This window comes from Siniperca chuatsi, linkage group LG5, assembly GCF_020085105.1.
Source record: "Siniperca chuatsi isolate FFG_IHB_CAS linkage group LG5, ASM2008510v1, whole genome shotgun sequence".
NCBI lineage: Eukaryota > Metazoa > Chordata > Actinopteri > Centrarchiformes > Sinipercidae > Siniperca > Siniperca chuatsi.
The window spans coordinates 1,815,099-1,834,164 of NC_058046.1; the positions used below are offsets into that span (position 1 = coordinate 1,815,099).

The 19,066-nt window shown below is 40.5% G+C and overlaps 2 protein-coding genes across 3 annotated transcripts; one reads left to right on the top strand and one right to left on the bottom strand.

Annotated features, from left to right (window-relative positions):
• Positions 1-585: 585 nt before the first annotated feature.
• Positions 586-9,956, bottom strand: LOC122876767 (GTPase IMAP family member 8-like). 2 transcript variants are annotated; one of them, XM_044197470.1, is made up of 5 exons: positions 9,651-9,956; positions 9,402-9,541; positions 6,811-6,888; positions 4,732-4,785; positions 586-4,458 (listed from the first exon to the last, which is right to left on the bottom strand). In XM_044197470.1, the coding sequence occupies exons 3-5, from the start codon at positions 6,827-6,829 to the stop codon at positions 1,988-1,990; spliced, it is 2,544 nt and encodes an 847-aa protein (XP_044053405.1). In that variant the 5' UTR covers positions 6,830-6,888; positions 9,402-9,541; positions 9,651-9,956; the 3' UTR covers positions 586-1,987. The 2 variants fall into 2 exon arrangements, with proteins under 2 accessions (XP_044053405.1, XP_044053406.1); XM_044197471.1 differs by lacking the exon at positions 6,811-6,888 and having other exon boundaries at positions 9,651-9,954.
• A 2,177-nt stretch (positions 9,957-12,133) lies between these two features.
• Positions 12,134-18,715, top strand: LOC122876783 (probable E3 ubiquitin-protein ligase DTX2). Its single transcript, XM_044197516.1, has 3 exons — positions 12,134-12,397; positions 16,283-17,231; positions 17,966-18,715. Exons 2-3 carry the CDS (start codon positions 16,444-16,446, stop codon positions 18,210-18,212), a joined length of 1,035 nt encoding a protein of 344 aa, XP_044053451.1. The 5' UTR covers positions 12,134-12,397; positions 16,283-16,443; the 3' UTR covers positions 18,213-18,715.
• Positions 18,716-19,066: the final 351 nt, after the last annotated feature.

Genomic DNA, 19,066 nt, shown 5'->3' on the forward strand with positions numbered 1-19,066 from the left:
TTAGCAGTGGTAACTGTGCACCTTAATGCTATTATTTGGACAGTGCATTGCATTGAAGATTTCTTTGTTTTCATGCACAATGTTCTCAGTCTCCTGCATTAATACCATATGGTTGTTTTCAAACATGCTGTAGTGTCTTCCTCCAGATGTCTTGAGCTTTCACCACTTTTAGGGGCTTTCCTCTCCACAGGCAACCTAACATTGCTTGTTTTGGTTTATTTTATAATATAGAAACTGTTTGTTCACAATTATAAAGTAGCACAGTCTGACTGCTGGGTAACAGAAACATTGTGCCCGGAAAGGCAAGTTGTGTTTGAGTTGAGTTTTTCAATGAGTAATTTCTAAATTCTTTTAGCAGTACAAATTAATTCCATTAACCTCCATTTCCTGGGGTGCTGGCAGAAGTGTCAGAGGAACATAAAACATCTGCATGGCTGAATACTACCAATCCCCCAAAATATATGTATTTTTTTATCTTGTGCATCAAGTTATTTTCTTGTGTGCACAGGATATAGATGTATTATCTTTTGTGTATCTTTGTACACACAACCTCCAGTTATGGAATAACAAATACAGAAAATACTGTTTACAGTAAATATTTTATTCATGATGAAAATGTCTCCAGAGTTTTATATCTTTCACAATGTTGAACAAAAGGGTGATGTAAGGGCTATGATGAAATAAGATAAACCATATAAATAGGACTATATGCTGTATAGTACATATTACTTTTCCACACAAAATAGAAAATAAATGCTGCCATCAAAAAGCCTCTATGATCTAAAGAAATTGTATAGGCGACTGCACGAGCTCCAGATTGGCACTCTTGGCCTAAACAGCACTTTACTTAACACAAAAAATGCATAAAATAATGTATATATGTATAATGTATAATATGTTCACTTTTTACATAATATTGTTTTTTGTTGTAAAATTTTAATCAGAAACACTATTATTTTACTTTTACCTATATATTACCTATGTAGGGAGGTGGAAACGAACCCCCAAAAAAAAAAAAAACAAAAAACAAAACACGCAAACGTTTTAAGGCCTAAAATCTGTACAAGAAGAAAAAGAAACAGCAACTCAAATTATTCCAAATGATCCCTGTGCATGTTTGCTTACCATGCAGCCTGGAGAAGCAAGTTCCCACTTTAAACAATTATTACTATTCAAGGTGATAAAGATGAATGTTAAAGAGTAAGATCCTTTTTGTTTAACCAGACACAGACATCTCGCTCAAGGAGAAGTCTCACTCTGAAATCTCACAAGAGGTGAGTTGTTGCAGGAAGACGACGGTGGAAATGCGAGTCAGTGAGTCATCGTACTCTTTAAATCTAGGGTAGGTAATGTAGGTAGGTATGAAGCATTTTTTGTTATATTTGTTGAAATTCTCTTTACATCCTGACAACAATCAATAAATCCAACGCTCTGGGGAAAAAAGTGGCTGTCGTAGGCCTGTAATAAGGTCATCCAATTCAGAACAAATGAAATTACTTGCTAGCGTACCTAACTACCTGCCTACCTACCTCGTGCACTCTACTCGTGTACTCATTGCGTATGAAAATGTGTTTTCAGGGATTGGATTTGGAGGGAGGCATGAAGAGAGGGGGTGGGATTTTTTCAGTTGGATACTTTCAAAATCTGCTGTCTGTTGCTAGTTTCTCCAATGTTACCTACACTGGCTTTAAGAAAAAGGTCTATCTCTGTAGGGATCCTTTTCCTAATGTTGTCAGACACAATCTGAGCCTGTTTTTGGGAAAAACAAGAATATTGTTGGTCGTACATTTGACGGGCGCAATTACCCCCAAGGATTATGTTGCAGCCGTTTCGCTGCTGTCGGCTGAGGAGATCTACTGGAACAATTCCAAAGCTTTTTGTACCTATTAGTCATTTAGACCCTGAAATATGCAAAAAATAGGGCCCAGGTTTAAAAATACTGGAATTACCCTTTCCAGTAAGAACAGCCAGCAAGATGTAAAACTCTTCATGTGTGTTCTTTTGTCTCTGTAGTGTGTGTGTTTGCAGGACTCAGAAAAACATAACAAAAAAAAAATACCTGCAACATCAACAGCACAAACAAAGACCATGTCCATTTTCTTCTCTTACTATAGTACTCTTCTTGGAGCTTTCTGTAGCTTGTTTTCACCTCCTCCAGGCTCTGTTTATCCTCCTGACGTATTCGTTCCCAGATGTCTTTTCTTTCCTTTTCCCAGGCGTCTCGATCTCTCTTCATCTCTTTTCTACACAGCTCCAGCTTCCTCTCAGCATTTTCCCTTTGCTCTCTTTCTGATTGAACTGTTTTCTCCGAAGCTTCCAGTTTTCTTCTCCATTCCTGTCGCAGAGTTTCTTCTTGTTTTTTCCGTCTCCTCTCTTCTTCCTCCCGTTCTTTCTTTCTCTTCTCACGCTCCTTGTTGATGCATTCGTCTTTGTCCTTCAGCTGTTTCGATCTCAGTTTTCTCTCCTGTTCAATTTCTCCACGCTGTTCATTCATTTTCCTTTGCAGTGTTTTCAAATCTTCCTCATGTTTTCTGAGGTCCTCATCCTTTCTCTTTATCTCTTCTTCCTTCTCTTTCAAAATCCTGTCCACTTGTATGAATTCCTCTTTGTCATCAAACCTCTCAGTGTTGTAGCAGCCGCCATTTTCCTTCACCATGGTCTCGATCTTGGTCAGCAGCTCTCTGACCTGTGTGCGGTTTGTGTCATCTTTGTTGTTGAAGACCAGGTATCTCTCCCCACAGTCATTTATGAGTTGTTTGACAAAGCCATCACAACCTTCGATATAACTCTCAAATGTCTGATCTTCCAGATCATCTCCTCTGGTGAATATAATGATGATGAATTCTACAGCTTTCTTGCCAAAATATTTCTTGATCAGCTCCACAGAGTCTTTTTCCTCTTGTGTAAAGTTTCCTATTTGCATCACTAATAAGAACACATGAGGTCCAGGAGACAACATGCTGAAGCATTTGTGAAGCTCCTGTCGAATTTCATCATCAGAAAGGGTTGTATCAAACAAGCCGGGGGCGTTGACCACAGCGACAGGCCGTCCATCAATGTCTCCTGTTGCTCTCTCATAAGACTTGGTCGCTGGCTTCGAGGCGATTCTGGGTTTGAAATGCTTTTTCCCTAAAATAGTGTTTGCTGTCGCACTCTTCCCACTGCCAGCCTTCCCAAACAGCACCATCCTGAGAGGCTCTCTGCTCTGGTTTTCATCATCACCTCCCTCCTCACGCTGTTTCACATCCTGCAGCTGAGCTTTAAGTTTTGAAACCTTCTCCATCTGAGCCTTGGTGAACATGTCCTTTGTGAAGCATCTGGATCCTTTAACTGTCATTTGTTTCAAAGCATCCAACAGCTCTGGGATCTGCTGCTTGCCCTTGATGTTGAGAACAACATATCTGTCTCCACAGCTCTGACTGAGCTCCTGGATGTCCTTGTTTCCTTTTACAAACTCAACAACAGCTGGAGCTGCAGGATCTGACTCCACAGTGAACAGAATCATGGTGAAGTCATCGACTCGAGAGCTGAATGTGTTCTGGATGGTCTTTAACTCTCCCTTGTCTTCATCAGTGAGGGGATCCACAGGTAGGACCAGGATGAAGGCATGGACGGCCTCAGGATCACAGAGGGAGATACACCTGAATGATTCCTCCATCACTGCCTCTTGAGGTTTTCCATACAAGGCAGGCAGCTCCACCAGGGAAACCTGACGTCCACACACCTCTCCCTGATGTTTAAGACACACTGATGAGTTGGAGACTGAATGAAGCTCTGTCTGACCTAAAATGGCCTTGGCTGCTGAAGTCTTCCCTGCTCCTCTCCTCCCACACAGAACCAGGTTTAAAGCTGGTTTGATGTGTTCAGACTTTTGTGTCATGACTAAACCTGCATCCTCATCTTCAAACCCATCAGAGCTGACATGCTCTCCATTGTTCTCCTTTGCAGTTTGACCCAAGCGTGTCAACAGCTCTGGAAGTTCAAGGTTCTTCTGCTTCAGGTGTCTGTATCTACACATGCTGATCATGTCTTTTAAGGGCGGATGGTTCATGTATTTTTCCATGAAACCTGGACTCTTCTCTCTGGGTGTTGACATCAGAACCAGTGAATGATCAAATGATCGATCACTGAAGAGTTTCAGGACTCTGCAGAGTTTCAGTTTGAGTTCCTCAGTGAATCCTTCAGGGTGTAGGACCAGCAGGAACACATGAGGTCCAGGATCAGAGAGTCTCACACAGTTTGTCACATGTTCTCTCAGTTTGTCTTCAGAGATGTTGGGATGCAGCAGATCTGGAGTGTTGATGAGAACTATTTCTTTCTCCTTCAACTGTCCTCTTTGTCTTTGACAGCAGTCTAGTTCTTCCTCAGTGTTGAACTTAGTCTCTCCCAGTATGAAGTTCCCCACTGAACTCCTCTGAGACCAGCTGTTCCCCAGCAGAACAACCCTCAGCTCAGACACTGAAAAGAAAACACTGACTTAGAAAAACCTGCTCAGTGTAGACTTCGACCATAATGAAAACAATAAAACTGGATTTAATGAGGAAGTCACATCTTTTTTTAAGGTGGACTTGTGTCACTTGCACAGTGAATGTGTCAGCTGTTATCATCTTGAAACTTGTAAATTCCCCAGTGAACTTGAAAATGTGAGTTTGTTACCACCACCTACAAACACTGTAATTCTAGATGTTAATACACAGAAGAATAATTCTGACTCAGTTCAGTTGAACTCACTGTGAGGTGGCAGCAATCCAAAGCTGCTGCTCCGCTTCAGCAGTTCCAGATCATCTGTAAGGACACAGAACGTTGATTCATTCACATGTGATCTTTAATTAAAGGAACACTGTTTCTGGAAGGACATACTGCTGTTGATTATTTAGTGTTTTTACTTGTTTGAGATAAAACTAGTAAAAAAAGCTTCTGCCTTTGATCCCGACAGAATCTGCAGGCAAATTAAAGCAAAACATGGAGAAGATTGAACAACAACATGGTACATCTCTGAGAAACATCTGAATATTTTTTCCAGAATTCAGATACTTTAGGGTGACCAGAATTGATTATACAAGGTGGCAGATTCAGTCATGCATCTAATACAGTGATACAACTTATTCTTACCCTGGACCAACGAACACAATACTTCATTGTAATTAAATGGTACGGAGCTTTGAAAGGTGAAATGTACAATAAAATACAAAATATACAATCTTTTGCACAATTTCAGGTGTAGTCAACTAGTTCTTAACTCATACCTGCACACAAAGTACCCCTTTGTTAATGAGGATGATGGGAACTTAATTTGATTAAATTTAAGCAAAACTAAAAATAATCATTTTTGAAAATCGTGTCATTAAAACAGCTATTAAAATAAGAATAAAGGATGTAGAAAAGGAAAAGACAGTGTGATCATAAATGATGCTGTAAAACACATCAATTGTGAAATCAAAAATTACACGTTATGCCACTATTTAAGGTACTGTGTAATGTTGTTTATGTTTATTGTTTAAAAACAAGCCAATCAAATGGGACTCTGTTGGCTCTGCACTGTTTGACTGAATCAGCGAGGCTGCACAAAGCTACTGAAGGAAAATTAATCTTTTACAAAGTAAACACTGGATATTGATGAACAGGGGTGTGCCATGCCATATCGGTTACGATAATACCGGTATAATTTTTAATATGATTTTAAAAAATCATACCGTGATAATGGCAACACTCAGACTTGTTGACGTAATGACGACGTACTGTTTTGCACAGCAACAACAAGCATGGCTGAAAGCTAAAGTAAAAACTGCTGCCGGCTCCACGGTGGAGGAGCTGGTTCCAAAAAGGGGAGCGACTTCAGTAGTGGAAGTGCTTTGGTTACAAGAGATCAAGCAGTGTTTCCCGCACATGGACTTTACTTGGTCGGGCCGCCCAGGTGTATAAACGGCGCCATCCGCGATCGATTAACTAGTGGACAATCTCCCCTCGCTCTACCCCTCCCGTGTGGTCTACTGACAATCGCACATGCTCTGCAGAGAAACACAAGGAGAGTCTCCTACTTTAAGTGCACCTGTCAGTGCAGATGTCATTTGGTGGTTTCGATTGTTTCGATAGGCTACGTCATTAACAAGCCCCCTCCAAAAAGTTGTGTTTTTTGGGCGACTTTATAAAATATACTGCTGACGAAGGAAGTCAACACATATACGGGGAGAAAGAGAAACAGAAAGAGGTGGGGCAAGCAGGTGTGTGTGGGGGGGAAAGAGAAGTGAAGGGAAAAGCAAGGTGAGCAGATTAAAGTAGTTTGTGAATAAACACTACAATAATGTGGAGGATTAAGTAGAATTAAAATGGTGAAATATGAAATAATTTACAAGAAATATGGTAATGTATTCTTTCAAATATATAAATAATATTTTCAATAAACAAATATATAAATAAATATATATATATATATATATATATATATATATATATATATATCAGGATTTTGTCATATCATCAAGAATATCGTTATCGCAGAAATACCCTGAAATATTGTGATATTAATTTAGGGACATAATCAACTAATTCTATTGATGAATACTTTAATTTAAGAATGACTCAGTTAACACACTGACTTGTGTCGTGTGATCCATCACCGTGAACAACTCCACAGGAATGTTACTATGGTAACAATGGTTGAAATAACGAACCCAAAACAACCTTTTTCTGCAGAGGTGAATATGGAGCTCTGGAAACCAAATGACTTTTAGTTCAGGACACAGTTCTTTAATGCAGATGGTGAGAGCAGGCAGAGTGTTATCCAGACTAATAAAGTCTGACTGAACTCACCTGTTGCTGCAGCCGCCATGATGTCCCTCTTCCGGAGACACCAGAGACTAATTCAACTGGAAACCAACTGCTGGGAACCTGCAGAGAGGACAGCATAACATGTCAACTGTCTTGTTTGTTAACTTGTCTGCTGCTGCCTCTTGTAACATCAGTAAACCACACACACACACACACACACATATACACACACACCAAAGCTTTCAATGCAAAGCTTATTTGTATAAAACTACCGTTTGACACAAAACTTTACTGTTATCAGACCATAATAATAACAATATTTGAAGAGTCCTGAGCCGACCGGCTGTGTGCTGTTCTTTAGCGGAGGTGAGGAAGTTAACCAGAAGTACATCTGCCAAATTAATTACTTAGTCTTCATCCTTGCAGTCTATTCTCTGGTAAAAACTGAAAAATACTGTTTGAAAATTCGGAAAAACTTTTAAATTCAGCTTTGTGTTGCTTGTCGAAGTTTGTTTTCGAACGAGGCGAAGAAGACGCGGTATTGGAAAACAGTCGGACAAGACGCACAAAAGTGAAATAGAAACCAGGTATAAGAACAGTTACTTTCCACACGCCATCACACTCATGAACACTTAAATCATGTGATGACGGTAAACAATCCCTGTGCAATAACCATGTATCACCGTTGCCCTGCTGTAACCCTGTGTACAGTTTACAGGTTCAGGTTCGACCTGTATATAGACGCTGTATGTTGTTGTCCACTGTTGTTTATACACGGTTCTCTCTATCAGCTTACTCTCTTTGGTTTAGCTTCATGTCTTCTGTATGTTTTATCTTCCTGTAATTTGTATGGAAGAACATTGAGAGATCAAACTCCTCCCTCTAAGTGTCTATATGACCCTAAAGTCATTAAAGTGGACATTGGACCATTAACATCACTGCAATACTTGGAATAATTGTGCAATATTCTCTGTTTAATACTGCTGTGCAATATAATCTGTTTTCAGTTTAATTTATTGATATTTATTCATACTTCTATTACTGCTGTCCACCGTCTCATAATCATCTTAATAAGCTGCACTTAACTTGACAGTATATGCACTACTATTTATTACTTATATTATTACATTGTATTATTATACCGTGCATACTTATCAACCGGTAAATCCACTTTGTACTTTACACTTATTTAAATTTTATACTTATACCCACTTGGTACATAATTTATCTGACCTGTATTATAGTGTATTATATTCTGATTTGCTTAGTACTTCTACTCCTGTGTGCACTGACGTGACAGTGAGCAGCTGTAACAAAAGAGTATTTCTGATTCTGATTCTGAGCTACTGGAGACCTGAGTCAAATTCACTGTGTCCAAATACACTTGGCCAATAAATATGATTCTGATTCTTAAGAACAAGAAGACACTATAAAAAAATGTTTTGCATTTCCAAAAATGTTCAAAAAGTCATGTAAGCAGGGCTTGTGTGTGTGTGTGTTTGTGTTGTAAAACTCCTTGAATAAAAGTCAATAGATTAGAGGCAGCAGCAGGTTTTGGAGATGAATTACCCTTCAATATTGTAATAATTCATTTTAACTGTAACCAGCGAAAAGTCCTCTCATTCTGATTTTACACGAATGGAACAATAAACAGTTAATAAACAGAAACTGTTATTCCTTCACTTTAACCAAAAATGCATCCTAGCGTACTTCAGCTGGAATCTGTCCTTTCAAGTGTCTGAGAAGATTAACTGTAAGGAAAGTGCCACCTTATTTAGTTTTTCTTTCAGCCCTCAGACCTGAACATAAGAGACAGTGGACATGTGTAAACCTTATGTTCCACTTACTTTTATGACTTTGAATTCAGCCAACAGTCTACAATGTAGAATTACTGAGAACTGTTTCAGCTTTTTTTTTGGCAAAAAAGGCAGAATTGCTAGAATTTTAACAGTTAAAAGATAATGTGGCCCACCAATGTGATCTGGATAAATGGCAGAAAATGGATGGATAGATCGATCATGTTCAAAACCTGTAGCTACAAACCAACACTAGATGTGTTTGTCAAATAGACACAAGGCCTGTACAAATGGAATTTACTTGCTTACAACAGTTTAGTGTACTCACAAACATTGTATAGATAAACTAGTTATTTAATTCTGTGGCACAACTATGTAAAAAAAAAAATCATGGAGTTTTTGAGTATTTTCAAAGCACTGAATGTAAAGAAAACATTATATTTGGGTATAATAATTAGGTTTGAAGCTGAGTTTGCTTAAAAAGCATGCAATCTTAACAACCTTCCCTGAATAAAAATGTGTTAAAAAGGTAGCCTGTATTCTTATTCATAGTTAGTTAATGTGTCATCAATGGTGGTAAAACTTCCAATTGTTATCTTGTTTTTATAGTTTATTTATCACAAGATGATTTAACTTCCTTGTTCACCTTTAGTCTGAACTTCTGACAAACTGAGTCTTATCTACATTTATAGACTAATAAAGGCATCATACGTTTCTCAGTGTCAGTGAACATTAGATTCTGTGGCAAACTTTATAACATTGGGCTTGATTTGTCTAGAATTCACCAACATTTCAAAACTATTTATTTAAATAATTCATTCCCGTGTCATTTCTTACCTGTCGTTGTCTTTGGTTTTGATTTTTTGAAAATATATTGCAAGAATTTTCTTTTCAGCTCAGTTCATGTGGTTACTTTGGCAACTACAGACGGTGATTCTGGTCCGGCTAATCACCGATCCTGAGTATTCAGCATACACCTGAGGATTAGCAACAATCAGTTTTTACTTATCAATCGAAGGATGTCGTCTTTCTTACAGTTATACACATTTGTTTGTTTGAATTTATATATGTGCTGTGTCTACTCACCAGGTGAGATCCTCTTTGCTGCGAAGTAGCTCAGTGAAATCACTCACCTGGGACTACCTTTCCTTTCAGAGTGGGCAGGACACTGCACGAGTTAATGTTTAACTCTCCCTAAAGTTATGAACCAGGAACTGGGAAGCCTGATATACAGCTCAGCACTTCACATTCTTACTTAACGTACAGAACTTTCCTTCACTTCCATGTTGTAGACATCTACCACAGAGAGTAGATCTGCCTGCTGGAGGTATTAAATCCTTTAATGACGAGAACCGAATTCCATTAAACTTGTGGAAGACTGGACATCCAAATCCACGTCAAGTCAGTTCAGACCTGAAAAGCAGCAATATATTAAGAAGAATAGGGCCAGGTTGTGCTTGTAAAAGCACCAGTTTGTATGACATGTTGTCCGACCGCGTCAGAAGGCAAAAGTGTTTAAAGTTGTTCCAAATGGCTACACTGAAAGTCAGGGTGAAAAGCTGGAGGGGCGAGGCCTGATAATCATTTAAATTAGTGATGTCCCGATCAAGTTTTGTGGCCCCCGTCCCAAACACAGTCCTTTAATATTGGGTATCTGCTGATACCAATAGTAGTTACAATAAGGAAGCATCACAGCTTTCTGTTTTATTTTTTACCAAAATGATAACATCCAACTCAAATACAAAACATACAGGCACTCCAAAGATTTACACTAAAAACACAGCCCCTCCGATTCTGATGTCGTGGGGACGGACTTTCAGAAACCGTTCAACCATCCGACAAGCACTTCTGTTGGCATTTACTGAGACCTCTACAGTATCTTTAAAAAGTACTTATTGAGGGAGGGACCACTGCTAAACTCTCCCTTACCCCAAAACAATCTTCCGTACAGTAGCAAGGCTAACATTCAGCAACATTTGAAGGATAGGTTCCCATTTTCCAAAGTCTTACTTACGTACATTGAGAGTTATTGGCCGCTGTAGTCGTTCTTCTTGTCCAGACTTGTTGTGACGTGATGCCTTCTTAACGCAAGTACGCTGCAAAAGATGGGGGTCAAAATCCACCGTCCTCAATCCTAAATGAGGCTTTAGCTGTGTTATTTAGCAAGTGGGTATCTTCTAAAGTTACAGTCTTTATGGTACTAAATTCCACCTTTGTGGCAGAGGGATATGTCCTGTTTGCCATATGTATATTGGAACAAAACCTATACAAGACAGCCAGGACAAATATTTCGAGAAGATACCCAATGTGTGTAAGTATGCTGAAGAGAAAAAGAAACCGCACAACAGAAATGCCAAAGATATATTTGAGGTAGTTTAGGAACAGTGCCACCATTACGTTTATTCAGTCGACAGAAAAAGCAACGTGCAAATGAGGTTTAATCCAAGCTGCAGTGGATCGACGAGAAGCCTTCGAGAAGAAGTGCCTCAATGCTCCATGTTTGACCTGACACAGGGCTGTTTTTTTTCCTGAGAGATATTACAAACTATAACATAGTTTGTCCACCAGCGAGCACTGACACAATTTTTTTTAAATGTCCCACTCAGTATCTTGGTTACATTATTTGTTAAAAAAAAAAAAAACCCCACTGTAATATTTACAGAACACAATTATCTATTCCTAACTAGCTCGCTAAACTCTACTGAAACTAAACAGAAGAGAAAAATGCAGTTTTTCAAGCGTGCCCTTTCCTATTTGTGAAAAAGTCAATAAAAAAATGGCTGCAAAGCCACTATTACTGGCAGTTCGGCCTACATGGAATTAATATCCATAACTGATACTATCAATTCAGCTAAATAAACAGATACGCTGTTTGTATTATTCCCAACATGAAACTATTTGAGGTTATTGAATGAGGCTCATATTGCTAATTCACTGCTAATATGATGGTTAGCTGACTATCTGGGCTAAATATAATTTTGGGGTCCATCGAAGGATTTCTTCTTTGCCACACAACCGTTAGCTAACTGTCCACAGTTGCACTCTGTATCTACAGCAAACACTGAATATTTTTCTACTTAATTCCTATTAAATTAATGCCATATGACTAGAAGAGACCATAGACTTCTTGAGTGAATTTCTCAGGTGGATAGCTAAGTTTTTTTTGTGGTTATTGTGTGGGAGTTAGCTGCAGTTGCTAAGTAAGAGTTAAAGTAAAGTTAGCTAACTGTCCACAGTTGCACTCTGTATCTACAGCAAACACTGAATATGTTTCTACTTAATTCCTATTAAATTAATGCCATATGATTAGAAGAGACTATAGACTTCTTGACTGAATTTCTAAAGTTTTTTAAGGCCTCTCTCTCCTTTTTGTGGGAGTTGCTAAGTAGAGTTAAAGTAAAGTTAGCTAACTACAAAGGTAGCTGATTAGCTTACTGTGATAATTTATCTACATTTTTGGCGTAGCTAACTGTTACATTTTAGGTGTTTTGTTGACCATTAGGCATTAGTTCAACAATAGTGCTAATTGCCCGGGGTGTTGGGAAAATGGAGAGCTTCACTTTCGGCTCTCTGTCAATCAGCAACATCACTTTCTCCAGGTGTGTTACCATTCAAATACCGCCAGTGAAGGGCGCTGCCAACAGGTGATTTGCCTAACCAGTTTCCTCGTTTTTATTCAGCTATTCAAATGCAGAGTTACTCTCATAAGGCAGAGAGAAGTTGAGCTCAAAAGACAAGCACAAAACTCTATGAGGGTCTGCGTTAGAAACCGGCCTAATTATGATGCATTGAGTGGGATGAGAGAGGACATCAATCTGCAGTGATTGTAAACGGTAAGAGCAGTGTTTTCTGCTTGCACGCTAAACTTCATTCATAAATTTTACAGTTTAGTCTGCTGTTTGTGTACAAAGGCACACGCGTTGTAAAATCGCTTATGTTTTAGATGTTTTACAAATCAAGAGGGTCTTAAGGTAAATTCGGCATGGATGATTGCCAACAAAGCAACGTTTAACGTCGACGAAAAGGCACTCTATTGTAAAGGTAGACACTGGTTCCTTCCTTGCTTCTGCCCATCATGGTGTATGACAAGAATTACAGGCAGTTTTACCGAAACTGGTGTTGCATGTGTGCCGAATTGAGAGGCTGTTCGTACTGATTAATTTTAAATACTATTTTCAAAATCAGTTTCTATAAGGTAATTTCCTAATCACATTATACATCGTAAATTGCTAGATTTTCGCATGGAGTTTGGTGTCCCGTGCCTGAAGTCGTTTTTTTTTCTCTTTTTAACTGCGTACAATTAAACAGTTCCTGCTTTGAAAACGTGCAAGCTTCCCTGTAACAGCTGGTCCTGTAAGGAGTAGTCATGCCATGTCATTTTATTCATGTCAGTCAAACCTGCAATATACACAGTTTAGTTTATTTTTTTAAATATATTATATATTATAGCTGTGTGTGTGTGTGTGTATATATATATATGTGTGTGTGTATATATATATATATATATATATATATATATATAGAGAGAGAGAGAGAGAAAGTTCATTTTAACCTGTTTTTATGCTTTGAACCATTTAGAGTGTTTCTACTCAGACTAAATGATGAAACACCCTTACTTTATTTGTATTTTAAGGGTTTAAACTCGTTCAACTACTTAAGTGGGCATGTTGTTTTGCCCTTTTTTATGTTTAACAGATCTAATATGATAAGGAAAGTAGGAAGTGACAGTAGATCAGCTGTTCTATCTGTGATGATCAGCTGGTAAATTTGACAGCCAGATGTAATTTACATGAGGAGGCAAGACCTATACCACACACAGGACCCTTTATGCGCAGCACCCCATAAAACACTATAATAAGACCACACTTCTGACAGCTTGTGTTTGAGGTGTTAGAAAATGTTTTGTCCACTGTGATATAATGGACTTTATTTGGCTTTATTCATGAACATTTCTAGCAGAACTGATCAGTCAGATATTCGTCAAACTAAAGAATTGCAGGTGGCTTTATTTGGGCTATCTACGACTGTAGTATCCAGGCTTTCAGTTGAGGATGCACCTACGTATTGGCATGTTGTAAAGTTGTCTGTTGATTCACCATTATGTCTTCTGACAGTATTTGCTGTGGAATTGGTATTTTTGTGAGAGTCCTAATGTGTAGCTGTTAAATTAGCACCAGCATAAGTCATGTGGGCTCTTCTGAAAACCAGTTTAAGTAATAACTCAAAAGAAGGTCTGCCTCAGAAACCAGTTTTCAGAAACAGATTTAAATCCCGCTCAGATGTGTCGGCCTGGCTGCGCAAACTAGATTATGTTTCAATCCATGTGAGTTCTGAAGCTCATTATTGGTTATTTTCCAGCAGTTTATGGCCCAAAAGCCACACAGAGTAGATATATGAACACCTGTTGCAGGAAACCTCGGTGTTCTGTTTGACAGCAGTTTATGTTTTGAGCAACATGTCACTGAGCTCGTCCAGTCATGTTTCTATCACCTCAAAATATTGCAAAAATCCGATCTATTTTAAATCTTAGTGATGCAGAAACTGTTCCTCATGCTTTTATCTCCTCACGATTACTGTAACAGCCTGTTCACTCGTCTTAATCTAAAAACTCTGACAGACTGCAGACTGTACAGGACTCAGCTGTTCGGCTGTAAACCAGGACCGAGAGGTGCGACCCCGTCACACCTGGTTCAGCCTCTTTACATCGGCTCCCTGTTTGTTTCAGGATCGACTTTAAGATCTTGTTGATTACTTTTAAGGCTTAACATAGTTTGAGATCTTCGGGCAGAGGGTCTCCTGTCTGTTCCTGAGTCCAGGATGGAAACTAAGGGGGACAGAGCTTTGGGCATCAGGGCCCCGAGGCTCTGGAACAACCTGCCCGAAAACATCAGGCTGTCTGAGTCAGAGTCTTCGTTTAAGTCTCGTCTCAAAACACATTTTTATCAGAAAGCAGATCCTGATTTTACCTGAACTGGCTGCTTATTTTACTGCTTTTATGTATTTTATTTCTTCATATTTCGTCATTCACTGTGGTGTTTCTCTTGTTGTGAAGCACTTTGTCCTTTTGAAAAGTGCTCTATAAATAGTTTTATCATTATTACAGTCGAATTAAATAGCACTGCAATAAATATATCCGTTGTGAAGATTAAAATGTTCAAATGTGTGAGTATTGATTCAGTTGTGGTGTTGTTTTACTTGAATGCAGCGTGAGTGCGTGTAATACAGTGACTTTCTGAGCAATGGCACACAGATTACTGTAGTGATCTTGTGAACTTGGCATCTGCTCAGCGACCACAGCAAAACTACACATAGCAGGAAATGTCACGAAGACGCGCACAGAGCGACGGGTGGGAAAGATTGCAGTAGAGACGACTTGCATGTTTCTGGCTGTGTTCGGAGCTGCGGGGATCCCTGCCGGGTGCTTCTCCGTCACAACACAAGGCCAGCTCGTTTTGCATATGATTTCCCTTTTTTTTTCTCTTTTATTTAACGGACAATGCAAATTTCTGTCCCGTTGACGTCTGCTAGACTGGAACATGAATCCAGTTGTGTGGTACAGAGTTACTCATTCGGACACGGACCAGGGTCCAGTTTTACCTAAAGTAGAGAACTAGTGTTAGAAACGACCGCAGGGCTCCATAACTGCTGGTAGGTGCTTCGTCTTTTTAACAGATTGTCCATCAGCTTTCTTTTACACTATGGGGGGTCTGGCAGGGTCAGTTTATGTGGAACTTGTTACTTAAATATACTGCATTTTAAATAATTTGTGTCTCAAACTTCTTTTTGAAAGGCTCTGATTAGTTTGAATATGATTTAAAAAAAAAAAGTTAAATGTTTTTCATATACTTTTTACACGCGTCAGTTATTCTTACTGTCCCACTCTTGATATAGATAAAACATACACTGACTGTATGCTGGATGTAGTTCAAGTTGTAATTGTTGACAGGCCTGATGATGTGGTGTCCAGAAAACCTGTTGCATTTCACTTTGTTTGATCTTCCAACATCTTTGGACCGCAGCGTTGTTTATTTCACCTCCAGTGCCGGGAGAAGAACTAGAGCCAGTGAAATTAACGGGGACAGAAGTGGAAGCTTTCCCTGAATCAGCAGCCTGTAGAGTCTGTGCGATGACATTTAGTTCCCCCTGTGTTGTCAGTGGTTTAAGCTTGACCAGATGAAGTGTAACTCTTACTAACACCAGCCGTAGTAATATCTCTACAGTGATAAGACTGAACTGAATCCAGATAGATTAACTGACTGCTGGCTTCAGTCTTTCCAGCAGACGTTGAACCTGCTGCAGGGATTCGGAGCCCAGAACATCAGTGAGGTCCGACACTGATGTTGGTGATCAGGTCTGGCTCGCAGTCCGTGTTCCAGTTCATCCCAGAGGTGTTGGATGGGGTTTGGGTCAGGACTCTGCAGGCCAGTCAAGTTCTTCCACACCAAACTGGGAAATCTGTTTCTTTCTGGAGCTGTTGAAACAGGAAAGGGACGGACACAAACTGATGACACACAGTTGAAAGAACAGTTAAAAAATCATATGTTGCAGCGTTACGATTTTAAGTTTATCTGAACGAAGGGGATTAGACCGAATCAGGAAAAACAGACAGTGGTGTCCACATACTTTTGGCCATATACTATAATACTAATGCTACTGTTGAGTCTGTAGATTTAATCCTGTTGATTTGCAGTGTATTGATGATGTCGTTTCATCTTCAGATTGAGTTGTGAGGCTGTACGAGGGGCGTCTTCATCATTTCTTCGTCCCTCCCTCCTCCGTGTGTCTGACGCTTCCTGTCCCTGCTGGCCGCTGAAGGCTCAACGTCCTCCCTCTCTTCTTCTTTCACTAAATCACGCCTCCCTCCGTCTGTCCAGCAGTCATGAATCCCTACAGAGACACAAACCTGAGCTCTCGCCCACGTGATGGTCTCACTGCTCCCGGCTCTTTACCAAGTCCACCTCCGTATTCACCTCCCGACCCTATTAACTCCCATAATCCATCTCTGTCAGCCGTCTTACCGTCTCCTGCAGTCATCCAGACAGGTCATAGCTCCGTGACAGTTTTGAGCCATAACTCAATTCCCTATCTGGCCCCCTCAAACCAAGATGGAGGTCAAATCCTGGTCCGAGCACCAAACTCAGACCGCTCTACCTCGCCACTCCCAGGCTCAGATCCAGGCTTCAGCCTCAGGTCCAGGCCTCAGTCCAGCCTAGCTCCAGTCTCGTCTCTAGCTCAAACTCCATCTGCAGAGTCTGCCACACCGAACCCTTACCCTGCCCCCGCCACACCCCCCTCCTGCCAGGTCTCAGTCATCATCCCGTCCCCAGACCTCCGCCCGTCTCCTCTCCAGTCTCAGTGCTCCGAGGACACCTGCCCGGACCTGGAGTGCTCCATCTGCTTCAGCCAGTTCAACAACGTCTTCCGCTGTCCCAAGATGCTTCAGTGCAAGCACACGTTCTGCCTGGAGTGCCTGGCACGCATCAACGTCAAGTCAGCTCAGCCCAACGCCATCCAGTGCCCGCTGTGCCGCGGCCTCACGCCCCTGCCCGTCCTCGGGCTGCCCAGGCTGGCCACGGACCCGGACGTGCTGTCTTACCTGCCGGCCGCCATGCAGAGAGTCTACAGCATCCGCTTCCTCCGCAACAAAGGGAAGCTGCAGGTCAAAAGGTCAGGCCTCTGCAGTAACCTGTCCGGAGTTCTTTTTGTGCTTAGCTTTTGAAAGAAATATGATTTTTAACAATTTCAAAACATGCTTCTTCTCCTCAGTGCCTTTCAAAAGCTTCATGTTAATGAGTTTAACTCTGTAGGGCTCAGCGTAACTTTTAAACAACATTTAATCAAAACTTAATGACCGTTTTCTTTCGTGGCAGTGGTTCTTAAATCTCTTCTGTCATGTCCCCCCCCCCTCCCCACAGACGTCTTATTTAATGTTTTTAACAATAAGAGAGAAATTGGAGACAAAATGAGTCGTTATTTTATTGAAACATCAAGAAAATTAACTTCATGTTTACTTTCACCCAAATGAAATTTGAAAGTCAGAGTTTGCTCAAACTGCCAGCTTTTAAAAACCAAAAGACAAAATGAGGCTGGACAGCCAAATTGCAAAACAACTGACTAGCAGGAATTGTTTGATTACAGCACAGAAATGAATATACAGAAATAAATCTGAATAATTCTGATTTTGGAGATTGATTTTTACGGCCACACTGCAGGTCCAAAGGCCCGTCAGTATTCGCATTTCTACATATACTGAGAAGAAGCACAACTGTCGCACATGATGCTTTTCTTCTGCAGGGATTCAAATAAAACAGTCTTGGAAATAAAATGACGAAAGTATTTTAATAGATGAAGCATAGACTTCACAGCTTCATCTGATCAATAATGTTCTGTTTCTCTTTAAGGTCATCTGAAGGTCGTCAGCGGTGGGGTCAGAGGTCGCTGTTGTCTCTGAGGTCGATGAACCGCTCTCTGGACGTGGGGCTTCCCAGCCCACCCGTCGGGGGTCGCAGCGAGGCGGGCGGCGTGGGCGGAGCTCTGTTCAGACTGACGGGCCGGCCGGGGTGCCGAGCCTTCCTCCTGACGTCTGTGGTGATGATGATGGTGATGCTGACGGGCATCATCATCTTCCTCCTCACCTTCAAAAGTTAACACGTGAGTGACATCACATCCTGTCTTCCTTCTGCTTTTATTTCGGTGACTGGAAAAACATAAAAGCCATCGAACAGTAAAATTCCACCATCTCGAGGGAACTTTATATCCCAATCCAGCTAATGAGCAACATCTGTTTCACTGCTGTGGTTAAAAGATGAAAACTGATCCAGATGTGCAATAAAACCCGTCGTTCCAGGCTGTTGTGCAACAAGCAGCTTTTAACTCGCTGGTCACATCCAAAGCCAAGACGGAGGAAGAGCTGCTCTTAAGTCACCTGAACTGAGAAACTGAAGCACTGCTTCGTAACGTTTAACTTCACGCAGATGTCTGAATATACAGACTTCCCACATTGTTTTATGTTCATTCCTCAAAATTAAGTTAGGAAATGACAATCCTGTAACAGCTGAGGTATGAAACTGAGAAGCAGTGGACTTTAATCTGCTTCACAGAACTGAACTTGTGCCAAAAGCTTCAAATGATTAGCTAGCTGTTTGGGGGGGGGGGAATCCTGGACATCAGAACTTCCTGCTCAGTTTTATTGGTTCAAGTCACAAAATGGTGGTCAGGTAACAGCGGAGGAGAAGCAGTGGCTTTAAGCTGCCTCACAGCACTTAAAACTTCACCTCAAGTTTGGGGAAAAATATACACAATCACCGTTTCTGTCTTGAATTTCAGGTTACAAAATGGCGGTCAGGTAATACTAGATGGCAGGTTTGAAGGTCATTTGATAGCAGTGAAGATGAGAAGTGACGCTTTATAGAAGAAATAAAAAAAAGATTGGTAGCAGGTTTATTGTGAACAGCAGGGCGAAGTGTCTGCTGGCTCCCGTCCGGCTGCAGATGAAACACAAA

Coding starts and splice junctions, on each gene's coding strand:
- LOC122876783 (XM_044197516.1), top strand. CDS start 16,444: ATGAATCCCTACAGAGACACAAACCTGAGCTCTCGCCCACGTGATGGT. Junction 17,232..17,965: donor GGGAAGCTGCAGGTCAAAAG/GTCAGGCCTCTG, acceptor TTTCTCTTTAAG/GTCATCTGAAGGTCGTCAGC.
- LOC122876767 (XM_044197470.1), bottom strand. Junction 4,459..4,731: donor TGGATTGCTGCCACCTCACA/GTGAGTTCAACT, acceptor TTTTCTTTTCAG/TGTCTGAGCTGAGGGTTGTT.